The 22,161-nt window shown below is 31.4% G+C and overlaps 2 protein-coding genes across 2 annotated transcripts; both read right to left on the bottom strand.

Annotated features, from left to right (window-relative positions):
• Nucleotides 1-6,866: 6,866 nt before the first annotated feature.
• On the bottom strand, nucleotides 6,867-10,996 carry TRIADDRAFT_51764 (uncharacterized protein; the record flags this gene model as incomplete). Its single annotated transcript, XM_002107809.1, has 9 exons — nucleotides 6,867-6,896; nucleotides 7,285-7,374; nucleotides 7,583-7,680; nucleotides 7,841-7,978; nucleotides 8,104-8,271; nucleotides 8,420-8,595; nucleotides 9,412-9,650; nucleotides 10,308-10,385; nucleotides 10,949-10,996. The coding sequence occupies 9 exons, from the start codon at nucleotides 10,994-10,996 to the stop codon at nucleotides 6,867-6,869; spliced, it is 1,065 nt and encodes a 354-aa protein (XP_002107845.1).
• Nucleotides 10,997-14,210: 3,214 nt separating this feature from the next.
• TRIADDRAFT_51763 (uncharacterized protein) lies at nucleotides 14,211-17,077 on the bottom strand (the record flags this gene model as incomplete). The annotated part of the gene is made up of 7 exons (XM_002107808.1): nucleotides 14,211-14,363; nucleotides 14,605-14,702; nucleotides 14,857-14,994; nucleotides 15,132-15,293; nucleotides 15,423-15,577; nucleotides 15,940-16,163; nucleotides 17,066-17,077. 7 exons carry the CDS (start codon nucleotides 17,075-17,077, stop codon nucleotides 14,211-14,213), a joined length of 942 nt encoding a protein of 313 aa, XP_002107844.1.
• Between the last annotated feature and the right edge of the window lie 5,084 nt (nucleotides 17,078-22,161).

Here is a 22,161-nt window from a genome sequence, read left to right as displayed (position 1 = left end):
ATATATAATAAGATTCAGCGTGAATAAAGTCATTATATAGGCAGTTTTATAACTTATATATCAATGAGAATTGGTAAAAATAATTGATTGCTACGTATCACAATAATATTTTCTTTATCGCAAATTCTGTATCTGTTATTCTATCTCCTACTCCTAGCAGTAAGTGCTATATGCATAATACAGTACTATCGTATTTTCTAAAGCTGTTTATTATAAATGATTGGTTACAAGATGCTGAAAGTAACTATCACCTTTATAGTTGGGTAGCATGCTGTTTGGGGTCTGTTGCCTTTCAAAGATCCATGAGCTGCATTAAGCTCCGATTCATATCGAAATCCGTGACTCTCCTTATAAAAAATCAAATTCTGCAAATTTAAGAAATACGCTTACATGTAGTAAATCATCAAGTTCATTGTTTAACTCGGCAAATTTTTGACTTAGAACTAACTACAACCCTGTATTTTCGCAGTCGGATCTCAGAAACGTGATAAGATACCTGTGGTTGTATTTCTATTTCCAGAGTTGGAAAAAAATTAGGTGATGCATATTCCATTTCTTTTACAAATAAAGTCTGCTATTGTAATTTAGCCAGCGCACTCAACAGTAAAAATGCAAAAAGATTCTATCTTCCAGCCTTAATGTCTTACGATACTATTACAGCAAGGTATGGACTCATATATAATACAGTAATAGCTATTAGCTTGAACTCTTAGGTCTAATTACTGTAGTCTTAGTCCAGATTACGGTAATACAGTATTATTAGGTTCACGAATCGACCGCACCGAATGTAAACAATTATGGTACTTTTTATTTATAGCGCAAAAAATTATTTTATTACTCACTATTCTCGCAATAATCTGGATTATTTGACAGTTGCTGAATAAATTATTAAATTATCCACAATGACGTTAAAGCCGACTTTAGGCTATTCATATGGATATCCACAGCAGCTTTTAATTTTTAAAGGTGACATTCATCTACGCTGGACTGTTTATTGATAGTAATTAGCTTCCGACAGGACTCCACCCCATGGCCATATAAGCTAGTAGTTAATCACTGAAATAAATCGATATGCTATTAATAGTGAGTTCATCTTCTGATTTGCCTCTAATGTTATCTATGACTAAATATCATAATGAAGGTTCACATAGGTGACTTATTAGAAGACCTGAACTCCTATAGTTGTATTCTGCTAGAATAGAGCTGTGCTTTACGTCTTCGTATAAAGATATAACAAATTCATATTTTCTACAAGCTTTAAAAATTTGATTTGCTTTATCACAGTAAGTTAAATGAGAATTTACCGGTCACAATTTATCTACGGTATGTAGCAGGTATTATATATAGATACTGTCGTCATAAATTTATCTAAATATTAGGGACTTTTTAATAATTACTATAAAATATGTAATTATGCTATCAATTAGCTGGTTTTGCATAAAATGAAAATTTATTGTTTACATATTGTACATGAACGGAGAAATCGAGTAGATAACTAAGCTAGAGCGAAATTATGAACTCAGAAAGAGTAATGTGATTAGCAAATGCTTTCAGCAATATATAGTAGTTTTTAATGTTGATAATCGATAAAACATGTGATTGTACCTATTTTACAAGAGCAATTACAATTATTAACAAACTACCGACCTTACACTCCGTACTACCCGTACCGTATATTCAGTTCAAGATTGTGCCGTACATTGTAAACTTTTAATGTATATAAAAATTCATAAGGAATTTTTAATATAATGTAAGACTAAATTTATCTTTTGGGATTCGCCTTGATCCTACAGCATCAATACATGATAAAGGTAGATCACTCGGTATCGAAAATTGATAGCAATAAGAGAAACGCACGCAATAATCTAGTGGAAGTATTTCAGTTTATTTATTTTAATTATGAATGATGCTACATGAACACGCAAATACGCATCAAACCATGTACTACTAAAGAAAACCTAGACAGGACACAGATGAAAACCCTAAAGCTGTAGAAAGTAGTCTCGGAATGTAAAAAAATACAGAGTTAGTGTGGACATCTTGGGTCTGCTTTCTTGGCAGTAGAGTACTAATTTTAACTCGTTTATGGTTTATATGACTCATTTAAGGTAATATTTTGTAGATTAAAGTTAATTTTAAGGAAAAATCGCCTAATAGAAAGAGCGAAGTAACTTAGTAAATTGTGCTTCTTTTAGTAGTCCATGATCGAACCAACGAAATTCCTAACAAATTATGACATTTTAATGGATTAGTGCTTAGTAGGTTCTTAGAAGATATTTGCTACAGTACGACATTAATTCATGCGAAAGTTATCATAGGACTTAATATTTGATTTAAAACATTTTGCAGCTAGTTCTAAATATATTGTGCTTACAATAATCATTCGAAAGGAATTTTATGATTGTTCATTATCTAAACTTCTAATGGTAATTGCTAAGGAAATCGAACTCTTCTCTCTAGCGGTAAAGAAGAAAACAGTGAGATAATTTACAGATCAATCCTAAATGCAGCTCAATAATTTAAATTCTAACTCGAAATCGTGCTTTGCGTTACACTAAAAATTTAAGTTTCAGAAATTTTTAACTCTAGATTGAGAGTTCAAACGTTTAAAAATCTGATATCAAATATACTTTAGAATTGGAACAATTTCATATGCATATACTCGTATAGCACGAAGAGCAAATATATTTACTGCTTTAAACTTTCGTAAATTTGAAGACGAGGGTAATACAATATAAATCATTATACTAGATTAGACTATAAGTGCTAAACATAAGTTCATGCTTAGGAACGGCGTCTATTTTCCTTTTACGGTTTTACTAACTACTCAGCTTTGAAGTCAAACCATTATTAAGTCCTTGCTTTTCCACACTGATAGAGTTTTAGTAGTGAAATACATAGAAGGGAATATTGCATCGTATAAGAAATCTCAGTCTAGCAAAGCCTTAAACTTTCCTTTGAACGAATATACCTAATCAGAAATCTTAACATGGTATAAAATATTGTATTATTTTAGATTCCACTTTAGGATGAATTACAGTAGAATGGGACGCAGTCAGGAATTAATCAAGTGTAGCAAAGAAAAATTAAGGAAAATGGCGAATAAAATTAAGACTCATATTTATCAGAATAAGTGTTGCAAACTCAGTAATCAATTTATCATAATGCTACAAAAGAGTAATTCGATTTTGAATGCAAAGATTAAAAGGTTTCGAAAACCTTTAAATTGATTAGAAATAGTAATGGTACTGCCTACTTGAAGAATCAACTAAACTTTAAAAAGGCGATAGTTTTCACGGCGCCTGCTTCAAAATTGGCAGTTGAATAGTTAATAGCTATAAACATAAAGGGTTCATTTTTTCGTAGCATATTAGATATATTAATTTTGTTAAATATCACCATTTAATTTTAGTAAGGAAATAAAGATAATTTAATGCCGTAAATAAAGACTCTTAAAATTGTAAGCTCGATTCTGTTATTTAGTATACTAATTGTCAAGTAGCTGGGTCTTGATAAATAGCACAGTGCATGCCCTCCACTATGTATTTGAAGTAATGAGCGAGTACAAGAACTTATCAAGCCAATATAATATTAGACTTCTGATCTAATATTCATAATCTGGTCAAGTAATATTGTCAAACTCACTTAATCAGACTTGTAAATTTTATAAATAAATATCATAAAGCAATCACAAAGATGTAGTGCTAAATACCTTCTAATTGTGTCGATATTACTGGGCATGAACTATACTTACATTCGTAGCTATTCATAGACGATATATACCCTGTATACTTTACAAGAATTGTAGAATAAGTGTCGTGCTAATAAATAATCTATAACCTCACCTTTTGCAGTACGTTTCAAGTTTTAAAGTATTTGGCACATTATCAGCTCACAATACGTGCTCGGAATGATCTCATCTCCTGATTATGCGATATCGTCGAGGATAGTAAACCTAAAATCTAAATATTATCTTACTCATCAATGGAGAAAAATAATGTGCAATACTATAAACAATAGTTACCGTGCATTAGTTAAGCAACAACCACATCTATGACTTCGCAGGCAATAAGTATTCTTGTTCTTTTAAGTCAGCAGTTAATTAGAACGGTAGATTGACCATAGTAGGCCAACTTCTCCACTCACTACTACGCATCGCCGTTTATGATTACGGTATTTCATCTACTATCAGCATCTAACAAAACTAATAGTATCAAAGTCGTAAGATAATATGATTTAACACGTGAATAAGTAGCTTATTATGCCGTTCATCAGCTGCTAGCTTTGCCGGCCTCTAAAGAACCGTCATGTTACGTTGCCATCTGTCACAAAACAGCTTTCGTGAACGTACCTAAACTAGTCTATCTAAGGTTCCCCGACTAACTCCGGAGATCCTCAGTAAAGGAAAACTAACTTATTCCTATACCATAGACAACGAGTCCAACGATAGGTTTAGGTTATTAAATATTTTATTACCAGCTATTGCAACTTAGTACCAGTGTACTCTTTTGTAGCCTTCGTGGAACTCAGATTAAAAAGTAATGATCAAGCTTATATACAGTTTCATATATCACACAAATAAGATCGGTACTAATCTTTCACGTTAAATTATAGAATGTGCAATACAGATCCATACAGGCTTACTATAGATTCAACTAGCTCGAGTGTTACTTATCACTTATCACAAATCAATATATATCCACGCTGTATATTACTAGGATAATTAATAACAAAACTCAATTAACAACTAGGTTGTTGCCGAGATCGGCAACCTCCATAATAATATTATTACACATTTTAGATCAAAATATTATTCATTTCGGAGCGAGCTCCGTCACACCATCATTACATCTCACTATTGTAAAGATGCTCGTGTAGTAAAAAGCGTTGCAAAAATAACCGATATTAGATTATATCGGCTGAATTTCTTTTAGTTAAGCAGTCTAAGGTTCGAAATCACCAACCATAGTGATCATCGTATTTGTATTGAAGTCTGCATAATATCGTCAATTTCAAGCAACCTTACCGATAGTAGAGTTACTCATTATGAGCAGAAATAGCTATATTGGCTTTGAATCTATCATGCAATCACAGCTTTCGCTATTTGCCGTTAGATTTTTTAGTCTAATTGAAGTAATTTTAAGCACGGATGGAAAGGATTTTATTCTAGAATAACTGATCTTATTGTAATAGAAGGCGGATAGTGCCGCTTTTTATAAGTGAGTTTGTAGTAAAGGACTAAAAGTAGAGTCCTTTATAGCTTTTAGTATGTAACTAGTACTATTTTACTATAGAAAATACCTAGAAAGTGATAGTGTCTTTAAGTTTTACCCTGCCAAATCATCATGTCGCCATCTTTTTCTTCTTCATTATTTTACAAGGTATTATATAGATTACTATAGAAGTAGCCCTAGAGCAAATGCCTAATCTAAAGAAAGGGCATTTGATCGTCTATTCAAATTGTAAAGGAATTTAACTTAGTAGCAAAACCCTATCCTTAGAGAAAGGGGATTTATAACATGACGATAAAGTACTGTAATGTAGTCTATAATCGTACAGTTACAGTACAATCTGACGCTAAAACATCAACTGTCAATACTCGCGAATACTAAGCGATACTAATGTCAGAAAAGTAGTGGTAATAGTCATATAAATTTTTTTGGATTTTTGTAAAGATTACAATACTTTACTACAAATGATAGTGCAATTAGAAAATTTAGGGAGAGAGTAGAAGAAGATTTTATTTGAAGAACTTGTTGAATTTAAAAGGCCTTCGGGGTCGAATTGTCGTAAGTTAGAACGTTCTTCTTTTTGAAAGGTTGTTTGGTCGATGACAGTTTTTAAGTCAATCATTTATTTTAATAATACTTAAAGCTAAGTATTTGTAAGGTTGTTCGGTTTATACTTCTCTCCATTCTTGTTTTGTAATAAATTGTTGTTCGGTTATTTCCCCAAATTTTATTTGGTGTCAAAGTATTAGCGTTAAGTCGACCGGAGTGCAACGAAAGTAGAATCAAAGTTTGTTAAAGTTTTGTAGCTTGATCTCTACACTTTTCATTTCATTATAAGTTTAATGATCTTTTTGGAAATAATTGCCTTAATAAGTCAGTTTCGTGACAATTCTACAAAAATAGAATATGCTTCTAATGAATTTTAGGAAATAGACCCGAAGAATATTTTCTATCGTCGTAATGGATTATTATCTACGGTTACTTTATTAAACACAAACGATTACTTCACGTTCAATATTGCTTTGTTTAATATTATGATTACATTCTTAGATCACGTTATTGCTAGAATTAGTTTTAATTACAGCAGTCTACTTTATTACTTACACATTATTTATTACGATTAAGTCAAAATTCAATGTATATTCCACATAATTTACAGTATTTTCGCTAGTAAATAGATCTATCACCGAAAATGCCATGCAGTCCACAAACTGTATCTTTTAAGAAAGTTTTATGCTCCAAATTTCATAGTAACCAAATTACGAATCAATTACAAAGCAGCTTTGCAACAAAATAACTTAGCGTACGATCAATAAGTCGATTCCCTGAACCACGTATTAGCGAGCAATATCTATTCAATCGTGAACACTTTCCCTCTACAGCAGACAACATAAAGACCTAAACACCTTGCATTTTATATCAAACACTAACCTTAAGAATTAATTTTATTATACGGTATACTGCATTTAATACTCTTCTACAATATTTCAGGCATTCTAGTTCGTAATATTAACTTTGAAGCCTTCCAATAAATCAAAGACAAATTTTAACTACTGCTACCTAATGAAAGCAACAGTATTTATGAACATAGATATCTAACGACTAATGCAAATAATCAGATTACAATATATACTATCACGGAACATTTCCACGATAATCTACAATCTACCATAAGTAAGTTATAAACAAAGTTATCCTAACATAGATATTTCCACTCTAATCTCGATAATACAGTGTATAACAAAATAACAGAATGATAATTAATATAAACTAGTCAAGTTTCCGTTCAGATGAACGGATAATATTCTACACAGCCAGATTATTCCTTACTACAAGCTATCGCTTTAATTGAAGAGTCTAAATCAAATTAAATTATTGAATGTAATTTGTTCAAATTGCTCTTAATCTTGCACAAATTGGTATAATCCGCGACCAGCTGACAATTCGGATAATATAACTTATGGTCCAGTCTTCTATGATCTTGTTATTCGCTTGTGTAGTAAAAATCTACTTCATTCGATGTAATTTTGCTACCTCTTTGTGCTAAATGTACCTTAGCCCTTACTTTTTTTAGTTCTGGTAAAGAATTCCCCCACGAATCAGAAGAGCATTCATAAATTGGCATTCGAAATATTAAACAGCCCTATTCAGGAATAGTGGATTAAGCAAAGTTGAGATGATATCAAACTCGATAATATCAATGAAAGTTCACGAAAATAGATTTGAAATATTAAAGCAAAAAGGATTATAAATGTCATATTCGCAGAGACAAGGATTATTTATTTAATCAAAAGCAAAAAAATTCTGAGATAACAAAACAGTAGTGCAGGCAGTACTAAACATTACGTTACCGCGTCAGGTATCGACTGAATTGACGAATCTTGCCATGTAATAATATGTTCTATATCGATTTTAAATTCTTGAGGTATATTATCAAGTTGTCGCTCTTCTATTTATTAATATCATCTTGAAATCAGTAATCAATCGGCAAAAACATAATTTATGAAATGATTTCCATTTATAGATCAATAAGCATTATTAGCTCTTTGTATCTTGAAATATTAAGATGTTAATAAAATTAGCATAAAATCAATACGAATATTAATTACCTGAAATATACTTAATCATAATATCGTACGGCCCAATATCAAGTCCTATCAACTCTTTTATTGTGATCATAACTTCGCAGCTTTTAGATATAAGACCGGTATTGGGACAAATATCGTTTATGACAAATCGGGGACTGTCTATCAGTAAGTCATTTTGTATGTCGATGTTGATCATATTAATAAGATATATTTTAATAAATAGTCACATTACATAGAAATATTGCTGCTATCATAATCTAAGTTTTAAAATAAGCTTTTCATACCATTTCGTATTAAAGGTTTTGTTTTTATATAACTCAAAAGATGTCTGATGGAATAAAATTCCTCTATACGGCCAGGATAGACAAAGAAACACAATCTAAATTTTTGGTATTGCATATCGTTCTCGTTACCGGTTTGCCTCACAACAAAATTTTTTAATAATTCATCATCTATAAGCAGGAGATTGAATAAACGATATGTTTATCAGTTATTTACTCTACTAAATTAGTTTAATTATTTAGGTAGACTTTCGAGTATAGTAATGTAATTTATTTGTTAAAATTGAGGATATAAAATTGAACACGGTTTTGTAATTACCACTAATTTCAGGATTGACCACCATAAATTTTGATTCCAGATATGGTCTTAACCCGATACCTAAAATGAACTTAGATAGTAAATTGGTCTTTTCTGCGATACTATCTGGCAGCCACTTCTCATCATGATTTTTAGGTTTCCTTGAATGGATTCGAACGAAAGCTATGTTACCGAATCTAGCATTGGAAAGATGCATAATTAGCTTTTTTTATTGTTAGGGCTTCGTAATAAAGTCAATTTTATAAGAAAACGTGAATATAAATATGTATTAGTTTGAGAGAAAGTGTAGAAGGAAATGTCAGTAGGTCAATCTGAACAAAATTCAATTTTTTCGAAAATTTATGAAAATAATAATAGGCTATAAGTATCGCCTCGATAGTGCAATCTCTAATCATTGATATGATCACCTAAAACTCGTAATTGATCTATTCGCAAAAGAGTATTCTTAATACTTAGTACCCTTATTCATTTCTGTTGATGCTGCATTGTAATGTAACTTAGTATTGTGATTGTAGACTGTTAGCCATGTGTAGTATAATGTACGGTAGATATTTATCCTAAGAGATATTTGGTAGCTGTAACTATAGACTGTAGTGGTAGAGACTCTATGCTAGAGCACAGATGACTATATACAGTAAGCTGTTGAGTTACTAATATGGCTGTAGGTAAAAATAGAGCTGTAAGTCATATATTAGATTAATGATGGTCCGCAGTAGAATAGTCTTACTAAGAATAATTTAACTATGTGTAAAATAAGGTAAAAGGTTGCCATGCGGATTGTAGCTGCGAATGCTACGAAAAGTATAAAAGCATGCAACTTTAGATTATTCTGTTAGTTCGTTGTAGAAGTCTTTAGAAGTAGTATTCGGCTAGAGTAGAGCTGTGTAGTTAATCTTTGTATAAGATTCAATAAAGCCCTTATTTTTCTAAAAATTGGAAATTCGTGATTGGTATATATCACATGCATATATATATAGGCTAATTTTAATTACTCGTAATCGATATTATGATTTCCATCCACTTCAAATTGTCTAATAAGAGCATGTACAGGAGCCTTGGAATTAGAAGTTATTGGCATCATCCGGCCGTCCTCATTTAAGGTGAAAACGCTTTGGTCATTTTCTAGGCCACCAACAACAATAAGTTTATTAGGATGGGGCGAAGGAAATCTCTCCTCTGTACTCGCTATAGGCATAGCAATAACGACAGCAGGACCCCTATAATTTGAAAACTATTAGAAGAGCTAATAAGGCAAAAGTTAAACCATCAATTCTAACTGTACCATCTGTGATCTAATAGTAGAATTGGATTCATTCTTCAAAATGTGTAGGAATATTTTTGAAATTTTGTCTTTTTGCAATAATTGGCACAATCAATGAGGCGTAGTAAATATTCTAATGAAATAGTATCACTGGCAAATACACGGAGGGATAGTAGCGTATTACCTATAAAATCTTATTCGATGTGATTATTAGTGGCAGCGTACATAATAAAGGCTTGATATACTTATAATCTAATCAAGCAATAACAAATACTTACATTTTGTATAACTGAGACTACTTCTCTATTAAGTCATAATTAAGGTATTGAACGATATTATTTCCAAAAATGATACAAGTAAAATAGAGAAAGTTCTCACCGCAGTTTGACAAATTGCTAATGAGAACAACTACAATAACAATTTACGAAAACTTAAAAAGCAGAAATTGTATGACTTTAATTCACCAATTATACTGGACTAAGTTAAGCTTCTAATACAGAGTAACGGTATAGAAATTCGATTGATACTGCGATAGCTCGATGGGCAATCTTTTATGAAATATGGACATAGTATGTTACTGCTATACATAATTCGATTTAGAACGTTTGGCAAAATGATGCAGCGTACCCGGAGTATTGGCGGATCTCTCATTGGACCGTGTGTGGTGCGTTTAATTTCTAACCAATAGCGTGGCCTTTGAATAGTCTAGTAGTAAAAATATTAAAACAAATTATACGTAATGTTGTAAGCTGCAGTCCGCCAGCAATGCGACGGATAATAAAATTTAGTATAAATTATATAAGATAGTCAGCCTAATTGCAGTATCGTTCCATTCAAGACTAATTGGAACTATAAGCTATAACAATTGATCACGATAAAATTTTTTTGTACAAATATAATATTTCTACCTTCAATACCTTAGAACTTAACCGTTGATATATGAGCTACCATTCGTTTATAATACTCAAAACGGCGTTAAGATTAAAAGTACAGCTTTAAAACTGAAATGAAAAATCTTCGCGGAATAACTCAAAATAAGATAGACGCACGCTCTATTATCAGTTTATGAGTTATTCATTCACATTAAGAACTAATGTAAAACAAAATGGTTTCATTCTATAATAGGTTGAGGAATATTTATTGACGAAGTATTCAGAGAACTGCGGCTTGTGGCTAATTTGCTACCTATGTAGTGGAGACCAGCTGACAACACCGATTCGAAATGTTCCTTAGTTTTAATATGATTTAGTATGCTATGGAAAACTTACCCCGGGTTCCTTGATAATAATCACCGAAATAGGTTGCTTAGAATTCATTTTATGAAGAAATGTTTCTGACAAGATTTCTAAACATAGAGTTTAGGGTACTGTAGAGATCATGTTATACTAGATTAGTACTTCTATCTCTGCGCCTCATGCCAACGAAAATGAGCCTCACCCTTCACGTCGAAAACCTTTATACTCTCAATAAAGGTGCATTTAGTTGCCCCCCCCCCAAAGTGGCTCTGATAACTACTATACTATTCCATGCATACGATAAATTTTATACGTATACATTAAATAAATTTCAATTACTAAGATAAAACAAAAACCTAGTAAATAAACAATTACTCGAAATAATTATAACTAAATCAGGGGGAAATAACAGCTTATTTAAATTTTATCAAATACCTTAGTATTTCAATTAAATGAATAATAGTAAGGTCAGAATTGCTACCTCAACCAACCAAAAGATCCAAAAAAATTACTGCTACTAACTTGAGCTTCTTAATAATTGCTAGCTGGAACTGAAACTTGAACTACGCCAACTTTTACATACCATCTAAAATAATCGCTGGTATCAGACTATCAAATTCCTATTCTAAAGTATCCTAAATGAAACTAGCAACTAAACATATATGATCAAATAATTTGTACCATAGATTCCCAACATTACTAACTGTAAATTAATAAAAATTATAATTTGACTACGAATTGTGCTTTTCTACGTTATGTAGTATATAACTGTCTCAAACGTAACTTGCAAACTACTACCCTAAACTAATAGATTACTTATTCCTATCTCCACTACACCTGGAGGTCTACATTGTGGTAGTCCTATACTGCTTATGGTCATATAAGGATAAGACTGTTCTAAGAGTTTAGTATAGCTTTATCAATGGAGTAGCCGAAAGGCTATCCAATCACGAACTAAGGAGCTGAGCATTCGCTCCTCCTTTGATAACCTACCACTAAACTTGTAGTGCACACTCAGTAAATTTAGCAACATAACCTTTACATCGTTCGTATACTGTACTCCTACAATTAGCTGAAATCATTACATATTATTAAGCTAGTTATTTTTCTAACCAACAAATTGTGACAGCAGAAAGGATTTAATATTATTAAATGAGTAATGAATGAGTGCTTGATTTTTTAAGCTCTGAATATTATTTTATTTAAGCATACATCATTTCCCCATAATTATTAATAAATATCCCAGTTTAAATATTGATATAACTATGGTAGGGTCTAAAATTTATTTTATTGGTAAATAACGATAATTGGCCGTCAGTTGTAGTTATTGTTCTCTACATTATTGAATTCTATTAATAAATATACGTTTGTAGTGTACTTTAAATTAGAGATAAGTTATAGTTGTTTGCTGATAGCGTACAATATTGAATTACTATTGAGAAATTTTAAGGTACGTGGCGTAATAAGATGCCGGTGCGGTTGGTGCTCAATTCAAATCGTACATGTAATATCGTTATTTTCTCTTCTTGAGCAGGTGGCATAAATGAATAGTACTCAGTGAGAAGGTAACTAAAGGTTTATTAGCTTAATTTGCATACGGAGTTAACAAGAATGACTGATAGTGAGGTATATAAGATTATTGGAATTCTTGATTAATAGATTGATTGATCAACAAAGTAATACGCGTATTATAAATACAAATAAATAATAGTACTATCGTGGTGTACTATTCTATGGTTTATGGTATCGACTCCTTCTAAGCATGACGTTATGCTACAAGAATTGCGAAATAAGTACGTTGCAATTATAAAATACTGTACTTAGTGCAATGTGCTACAATGAATTGTATTGTCGACAAAATGCAAACCCGATTGCTCAAAATTACGTTAAAGCCAACCTAATCTTATCAAAACGCACAATAAGTAAAAGTATTATCATTTCAATTTAACGTCTTTACATCTTTATCTTACCATTGTGCAAAGAATAAGTAGCTAGTACCCAAAATTCTAAATTACATACGTCAAAATAGTTCTATCAACAATTTCGCTATTCATTAAGAAGCGCTCAATTTCAGGTTAGTAGCAGCAGTAGTTGCTAGTTATCCTATCCTATTGCTTTAAGGTTGACATAAAAACGATTATTTCAAAGCAATTTTATAGATGACTAACTATATTTCATGGCTATAGTCAACAGAATTTTACTATACTATCCAGTCCGCTGGCAAGATCACTATCCTTCAATCTGTATACATAAAGTTCATTGTATTCTTAATATAATTTGATAAACAAATAAAAATAGAGCCAACTTATACGCTAACATTAGCAGATATTTCTTATGAATTAAGGCAGCTGGTGTTGACCTATATAGGTTTTTTAAATAATTATATAATTGAAACTGTTCCAAATGAGAATATCACTGCGCTTTGCACAATGTTCGTTCACAGCGGCATAGCAATTTATGGGAATCTTGTATTTTATTTCAAATCGTGCTAATAGTATACATTTCATTTAGTTTTTATGTGTAACAGTGATAGAAGGCTATCTAAATATTTGAAATAGTCAAATAAAGACGTTGCTTTATGTCTACAAGATTTCATATCGTTTCATACTACCATTACTACGATAATGTTTTTGTTCCAAACAATATGGTTTAAATATAAAATCGACGGTAGCATTCAAGTCATGGTTCCAATTTGTTCCATTATTTATAAGAGGTCAGTCAATCGAATTCATACTTAACTTATGGGGTTTACCTAATGTACATACAGGCTCTGTATTGTTAACGCATGGATTCATAATCAATTTAAATAATGACTTTGATAAAGCTGCGGTGTTATACTATAGTTAAATGGATAAAAATCAGTCACAGATAATGTAAGAAATGGTTAATGGTATATAGTATATAAATGATAGCCGTAGACAATAGTTCATAATAAAAAATTTTCGATTCCGGCACCATTTGAGAAGTAATAAACCGATGATCTAATAATGCAATACTGTAGCGTGAGCCTGAAATAATAATTGTAAGCATTTGTGGAGTCGATTTGGAAAAGATTTTTCTTCTATATGCGTGCCTACGTTATTCATGGAAATTAGATTCATTACTTCTGATAATTTACAATACTTTCGCTTTTAAGTTGTAATATCATTTACGATACTAAGTACTGCAAAAATAATGCAATTTATTATCTTTTAGCATTAATCAATTAGTTTAAATTAATTTAATCAATAATAACATATAACCTACTGATGGTACAAATAACCGACCTTGCATTCTTGCACGTATGATCTCGCAATCAACTGCGGTAGTAAAACTCTTTTCCTTCCGAGATATTTCTTGAACCTTTTCGTGATAAATGTACTGTCGTCATTACTTCAATTGGATATGACTGAGGAACTTGGTTCTGATCATAACTTATATAAGGAGGCATTTCAAACACTAGACAGCGCTGTGCAAGATTAATCAAATCGAAAAATTGAAGATTAACAATTTTATAGAGAAATGAGCATAATGTCGAATTGGATGGCACTAGCTGAAGTAAATGCAACACAAGCTTAATATATTGAAGCAATAACTATTTCAAAGCCCATTCTGGTAGCTTTAAGGAATATCAACTGATAAAAACTTGAAAAAAGTAAAATAATATTATTAAAAGAACTAAAATGGCTCAGACAATACTGTTACATTACCGCGTCTGCAATGAACTGAACATAGCTTCTAGCTTCGCTTCTTCCTAAGGGTACCGGATATTCTCGGTATATACCAGTACTGATATCTGTTCGCAGTTCTATTTATTACCATGAAGGTAGCAATCGAATGCTTATAATATAATTTATAAAACGATTCTTGTTGATTATAAATAGCTCAAAATCTAGCGTTTACAGATTTGAGGTTTCAAGATGTCAATTGCAATTATAAAAATCAATTTTAATATTAATTACCGTGATGATAGTTAATAATGATATCATAATTGGCCATATCAAGTCCTTTTGCATCGTTAGCTGTGATCATAATTTCGCAACCTTGAGACATTAGACAAGATTCAGGACAAATATCACATATGAAAAGTTGAGGACTTCCTAACGTGGATGCATTTAAAATCTTCATGTTAATCATGTGGAAAATGCATAGGTCAGTAATTTCTTCATATGAAAATGGGCATATTATGGTCGTGGTAATATATGAATCTAAGTTATTCATCATAAGCTTGACATACGTTCTTGAATAAGTGGTTTTGTTGCTATAAATTTTGGAGGACCTCTATTACTATTAAAATCCTCTAAACGGCCAGGATAGGCAAAGAAACCCAATTTAAATATATGGATTTGAGAATTAGTCTCCGTTCGTTTTTTGATAAAATTTTCTAACAATTGTACATCTACGTGCAGGATACAAAGCAACAGACTTAGCAATTATTTATTAATCCAGTTTTACTAGAATGTTCAATCAGATATCAGAAACAATATAGTAAAATTTAAGACAAGTTCAATTGCAGCTTCGATTTTACCATTAATTTCAGAATTAGACTGCCCAAACTGAAGTTCCGGCAGATACTGCCAATGATCCTGGCGCAGAATATAACGGTATAGGAGTATAGTTTTCTCCCTTATACTCTCTGCTAGTTCATCCTTTCTGGTTCGAATGAAGCCTATACTACGGAATCTAGGTATGAAAAGACATGAATCATTAAGTTGATTGCATTTCAAGAACTTATTGCTTAATTTATTAACTCAGCATCGAATTTCCAAAAAATATAGTATAATTCTTAATACATCTCATTTGTAGAGAAAGTAAAATTACAAGATTCTGTACACAAAATAAGCCTTATTGTATTTTAAGTTTTTAGAAATTATTAATTATTTCGTGATATCAACTAACTGCTGTAAATCTGCCACTATTGATACGAGTATACCGTACAAAACCTGCAAAATCTATCTGTTCAAGTAGTAGTATTGAAAGTTTGAAACATCATTCTTAATTCGTAATAAAGCTATTGATAGTAATATATAAATAGCTTAAATTACCCGCAACTGAAGTCATAATTTTCAATAACTTCAAATTGTTTAATAGCCACTTGCATAGGGCTTTTATCAACCGAAGAAATTGGTACTATTTCGCCATTCCTGTTGAGCGTATGATAGGACTGGTCAATTTCTCTGCCAATAGTAATGAGTTTATAGGGATGAGGCCCATTGTCATTCGCCAATACCATTGCTAAAACGACAACAGGGCCCCTATAACCCGGAAACTATTATAAAAGATTGATTAAGCTGAATTTAGAAAGTAAAATCTAAACGCAAGCACAATTACGTAGATTTAATTGTCGTGTGTAATTAAAGGTAATTTTCAGAATTTTTCTTTCAGATTTCATTTCGTGTAAATATTATAGCTTTAAAAATAACTAAATGAGTTCGATTACAGTAAATTTAGTATCATAGCATCTGACTACTCATCCGGTTATGATATAGCAATGTTTGATTGTGAAATATTTGTTAAGTGCTGTACATTCTAAAATTCTAATTTAATAGCCAATGTTTCTAAGTAGAATTAAATTTAAACTTCAATTATGATAAAATTTGTTACTAGTTTTCACTATAAAATACAGTAGAATCTATATTTCTTTATCATAGAGTACAACATAAATCCATAAGTTTTGATCTAGGTTCTAATTTAAGATTGCTAGTCTCTCGTAGAATTTTTACTGTTCGCTGTTGGCACAAAGCTGTTTCGTAATAAGGATTATGTAAAAAAATCTCAAAATTTCTAAATTCTCTGGGATTCAGTATGCCTTAACTACTCATAAGAAAGTAGGCGCCTTTGCTTCTGCGTTCATGTCACAAAACAGCTTTGCAACAAGATAACGTAATATACGATCAATAAGTCAACTCCTTGAGCCACGTATCAAGGAACGATATCTGCATTATCACAAGTACTTTTGCTCTACTAGCAGACTACACAAAGACTTAAACGCCTCGTATTTTACGTTAAACACTAAGTTTGAGAATCCACTTTAATTCACGATATACTGCATTTATATACTATTCCTCAATAGTTCATGAGTCATAGTTAATACAATTAACTTCGGAATCATTTACTGAATTAGATATTAAGTTTAGCTACTGCTCCCTTAATGCAGACAACAGTATTTACCAACATAGACATGTAATGACTAATACAGAATAGTCAGATTACGATATGTCCTATCACGGAACATTTCCATGATAATTTACAATCTACCATAAGTAAATTACAATCACAATGATTCGAACTGTAAGTAGATGATTTGCATTCCCTATTATAACTATTAATTTCAGTATGTGTATAAGTGTCACTGTCATAAAAAGTCAGTGCTATATTAAAACATAGTATATCCAAATTAGAAGTTAACTAAATAAGGATAGTCTAACAGAATTATCCTAACATAGATATTTCCACTGTAATACGGTATTTAACACTATAACAGTTCAATAACTAGAGAACTGATTTTATTTAACTATCTGCCGAGCTTATATACCTTCCGGTAGCAGCTAGCAATGATGAATCATCTACAGATTCTAACGGTTACATCTAGCTTAATAGCTAAATTAAGACAGAGAAATTTATAGTTCAGAATATCTATTAACTAATTATAAATGACTAGACTAAAGTATATCCAATTAGAGAATCATTTACACTATCATCTATAATTATATAATTGTTTATCGTTAAAATTATAATCACTAGTGCAAACTCCCGTCGCTTTGCTGACGGTTTACGATAATGTGCTCATTTAACAGATAGTATTACCATTTGATAGACCTGTCAGAGGTTCAGTAACTTTTTACCGTGTATCCGTGTACTGTATGCTGTACAAAAGTACTGTACTTTGTAGAATACTACTTTTCAATAATACATTCACGGATGAAACCTTATTACAGTCTTTGATAGTAATTCGGCAATTATAATATCTGCTCTACACTGTACATATCCTAATGTGAAGAATAATGCTACTGGACAGATTAAAATTATATTAACCATTGCTGAGTAGTAATATTATGATTGAACACTCATTTGCTAGTTTACTTTGCATAATTTGACAACATTTTATTAACATCCGATAACTCTATAATGCTGATTAGAATATTATTGATGTATTGCAAAATTCACTAAGTTTTGACATAGAATTCTTTACGGTACTTCGTACTGTGACAGCTGTATGCAGTAAATAGACGTAATTGATAGTTAAACCATGTTGGTTGCGCGTTTAGGTCTGAGTTCTCACAATTTCATTCGTATGTTGTACTGTATCATATCCCATATTGCCGTATATGCACAAAAAATATCAAGGGAGATTGTAGGCATTTCCTCCTTTAATATACAACTAGTACAAACTCACGTCGCTTTGCTGACGGTTTACGAAAATGTACCCATTTGTTAATAATTAACAGATAGTATTACCATTCGACATTATGTATATCCCGTTAATAGCCAGGGACTACTATATCACAGTTATGCTTCCAGAATACTACTTTTCAATAATGCTTTCACCGATGAAATGCTATATTAAGATTAGTTAATTGTCCAAAGCACATTATGATAATTAATGTACTGCCCGTTGATGGACAAACCAAGTTAAGATTAGCAGGTACTGTAAGATATCTACTGTGCGGTACAATGTCCTTAGTACTGTGGTCAATTCTATACCAATCATTATAACGTGTCTAAGGATCGCTTGCTCTGTCAATAACAACCGTTATAAGAAAATGTAACAGTCAAAATGGCCGTGTAGAAAACTCTATAAAGATTCTATGTTTATTCAATTTTCATCTGAATATTACATCAAATCAGAATTGAAAGGCCCAGTGGTCACCCTTAGTGATATAACGAATACTATTTTAAAAATCAGTACTCAGCAGAAATTACTACCTTAGAGCTATTCGTTTTATATGAAGAAATCTTGAGGTAAAAAGTACTGTAAGAATCTTATACACTGACTTATTGAAATGAACCCATAATCACAGTCGGCTAAAAGTAGTATAAATACCCCCGCGCTGCTCGTTTTGGTGGTTGGGTGGGATTCAATTGATTGAGGATTATCATAAATTTAGTAAGTTTGAGAATCTAGGGCAGGTTTTATCTTAGCACATCGAATCAATTAATAGTCTAATTTAGAATACCTTAGAGTGATAAACCGAAGTCTAATACCACTAACTGCTCTACCTAGTATGCAAGGGACGATGTAGTTAAGTAGTAGAATAAATCAATTAGCAGTAGGATAATTTTAAGTCGTTCGTAAATCTCATTTCGATAGCTTGATTGGTCTAGACGGTAAACGTTACGTACTGTAGCGAACTTAGAATGAAATTATGTATTTAATGAGTCGAATAGATGCAAATTTTACTAATATTTTTGATTCTTATAAGCAAATGTAAACTGTAGAATTATTTCAGGCATACTGATTCTCATCCAATCTATTCCAGGTACGTAAATATGCTGCATTGATTGCTTCAGGAGATTTTTAATAACCAGCTCCAGAGTCAAGTAAATCGATATACTACCATAAGGTAGAAAAATTTTACATGAGTACAGATAAGATTTGCATTTCGCTCACCATATGTATAGGACGAGCATAAAGATAGGTATTTATGTTATTTGAGTATAAATATTATTGACTTTGAAAATGAAGAGAGATAGCTTTGCAGTCTTGACAGAGAGCACTATTATACTGTATGTGCTAGATGACTAATTCAGGCCCTCAATAAGGCCCACGTTAAGATTGCACTTTTGATTTCAGTAAAAGACTCAGTATCAGCATAGATTAGTCAGATCTGTCTAAACGATAAGGAATCACACCTCTGTTTTCCCTCTTGCTATTTTAACTTAATTAAAATTTATAGCAGGGAAATATCCAAAAAAATTCGTATACCATGATACTAAAATAAGCCAGCGAAAGAGATTATCATGTAATTTGATCATGCCCATCAGGATAGCTTAAGTAAAAATCTTTATGAATATGTTGCAATACATAGTAGTAGAAATGAAAACTATGACTTTAACACACTAATTGATATTAAAATTACAACAATTTGAACTGCTTCTACCGTAAAACAGCAAATAAAGTATAACAACATACATAATGTAATAGAAATAATGTGTGGTACCTGGATAATTGGCGTGCCTTTAATGGGACCATGTGTGGCATTTGCAACTTCCGTGCTATAGCGTGGTCTTTGGATAATCTATAGTAGATAAAAATAACGCGAATTTTATATGAAAAACAGAGTTGTCATATTTTGCAATTGTTAATAACTTTCTTTATTTCATAAAAATATGGAGTTGTAAGTATTCACCTTAAAAATCTATTTTACACTGATGTACTTGTCTTTACTATCAAGAAGCTGCTATTGCTTCAGTTACATTAAAAAAGTAACCTTATAAAATAAAATTTATTACTTACCCACGGTTCTTTAACTATGGATATTTCAAAATTCTGCAAGTTGTTCATTACCTTTTATTACGGTACGTAGTCTATCGTTTTTGACAAAAATAAATCTAAATCTAGATATCGTACAAGCAGTATATAAAATAATATCAAAATTAGTCTAATATTTGATTTATCGATGGCAATGTAAACGAGAAAATTATAGATGTGTGGTCATTTATAGGATATGTCTAATTCCACAATAATTAGTTCACTTAGTTAAAAGTGCCCCCTCCGACTATAATTTACATATATTGATGAGTTATTTACATTAGACCTGACGGATCAGCGATATTGCAGTATTTCTTCTTTTTGCTCACTGATGAATAATACTGTTTATGAACTTATATAATAGTAATTTACCTTTAGCTAATTTATGTGAGTAATTTTATTTACGTATATATTCATGAAAATCTTCTTCCCCATTTTGAATAAGGTAAGCACATATAAAAACAGAGATACTCACACGTTCTTTGACTAGAAATTAAGGAAAATAATACATTTTCTGTGCTTTAATATGTTGCTACCAATTTTGCATTTTAGAACCTTTTTTCTTGGCTTTTACAAAATTTAAGTTTCATTGTAGTTATTTTAGTCCAAAACGATATGGCTGATAAGTTTCTGCATTAATCTCATTAAAATAAATAAACTAACTTAATTGGGTTTAGATCATTATGCTTCTAGTCCATCTCTTTTACCTTCCAAAAAGTGCTGAGGCGTAAGCTATGATTCATATATTCATCTCTGACAAATTCGATACATTTTTGCTTACATATCCACGTATATTTCGTATTACGTCATTGATGCATTTATGACTACAATGCATAACACGGTATACGAGATAGTACGAAAAAATATTTTAAAATTTTAAAAATTAAAACGCAAAGGTAGTGTGGTTGTTACCGTCCAAGTACGAAATCCAGCCAATTCGCGAAATGCCTAGTTAATTTGCGAAATGCCCAAATATATTTCTTTGCTGATTATGTGAATTCGCTTGCGAAATTTGTGGCTATTGAAGAAATTTGCGACATTCTAAGCAGTATCTAGCTCATAATAATAGCAAATTGGTTATTGCTCAGCTGCTAGATAACATACTGCTGATACGATTAGAGTACATATATAAGTTAATTATTTGTAAAATTAGTAATGGAAGAAATATAGGCTGTAATTTTAAGCCAAGATAGTTCGCTTTGAATATTATATAATTATATCAGATAGGAAATGTCCATATGCTTGTTACAACATTTGTATTAACTAAGTTAATTGAACCAGTGTACTGTAATCATAATTAAATCAGTAGCAAGAAAACTGTTTCATAATTACTTTTCTATATACAGTATATTGGTACTTTCTGAATACCGGTACAATCTATAGAAAAGTTTAAGATATAATAATTTTAATTTCAGTAATAAGAGCTTTACCTAAAGGATGATATTATGCCTACAGGAGAGACTGGAATTTAAAGACGCCAGTTAACTCTGATGATAACGCGAAAGATACATTAATGTTAGTCAAACACGAGCATAAAGTAGCTTGGCGGCTGTTGAAATTGATTATTCCGAAAAATATTTCTTTCCCACTTTTTAAGTTTAATTCGTTTTATAGCTGGCACATAACTACCTCTACCACCCTATATAAATTTCTATGATGTAAATCTTACTTATTTATGACCCAGAAGTCTCAATAGTAATAGATAAAATGTGAAGAAGTAACAACTATTGCATTTAGGAGCACTTTTCCCTCGCTATCATATCATTAAGATGCGACACTACGTAGCACATGATTA

The sequence above is a fragment of the Trichoplax adhaerens genome, genomic scaffold (assembly GCF_000150275.1).
Source record: "Trichoplax adhaerens TRIADscaffold_1 genomic scaffold, whole genome shotgun sequence".
NCBI classification, from domain to species: Eukaryota; Metazoa; Placozoa; class Uniplacotomia; order Trichoplacea; family Trichoplacidae; genus Trichoplax; species Trichoplax adhaerens.
The sequence above is the reverse complement of the archived record's forward strand: the minus strand, read 5'-3'. Positions and strand labels throughout refer to the sequence as shown.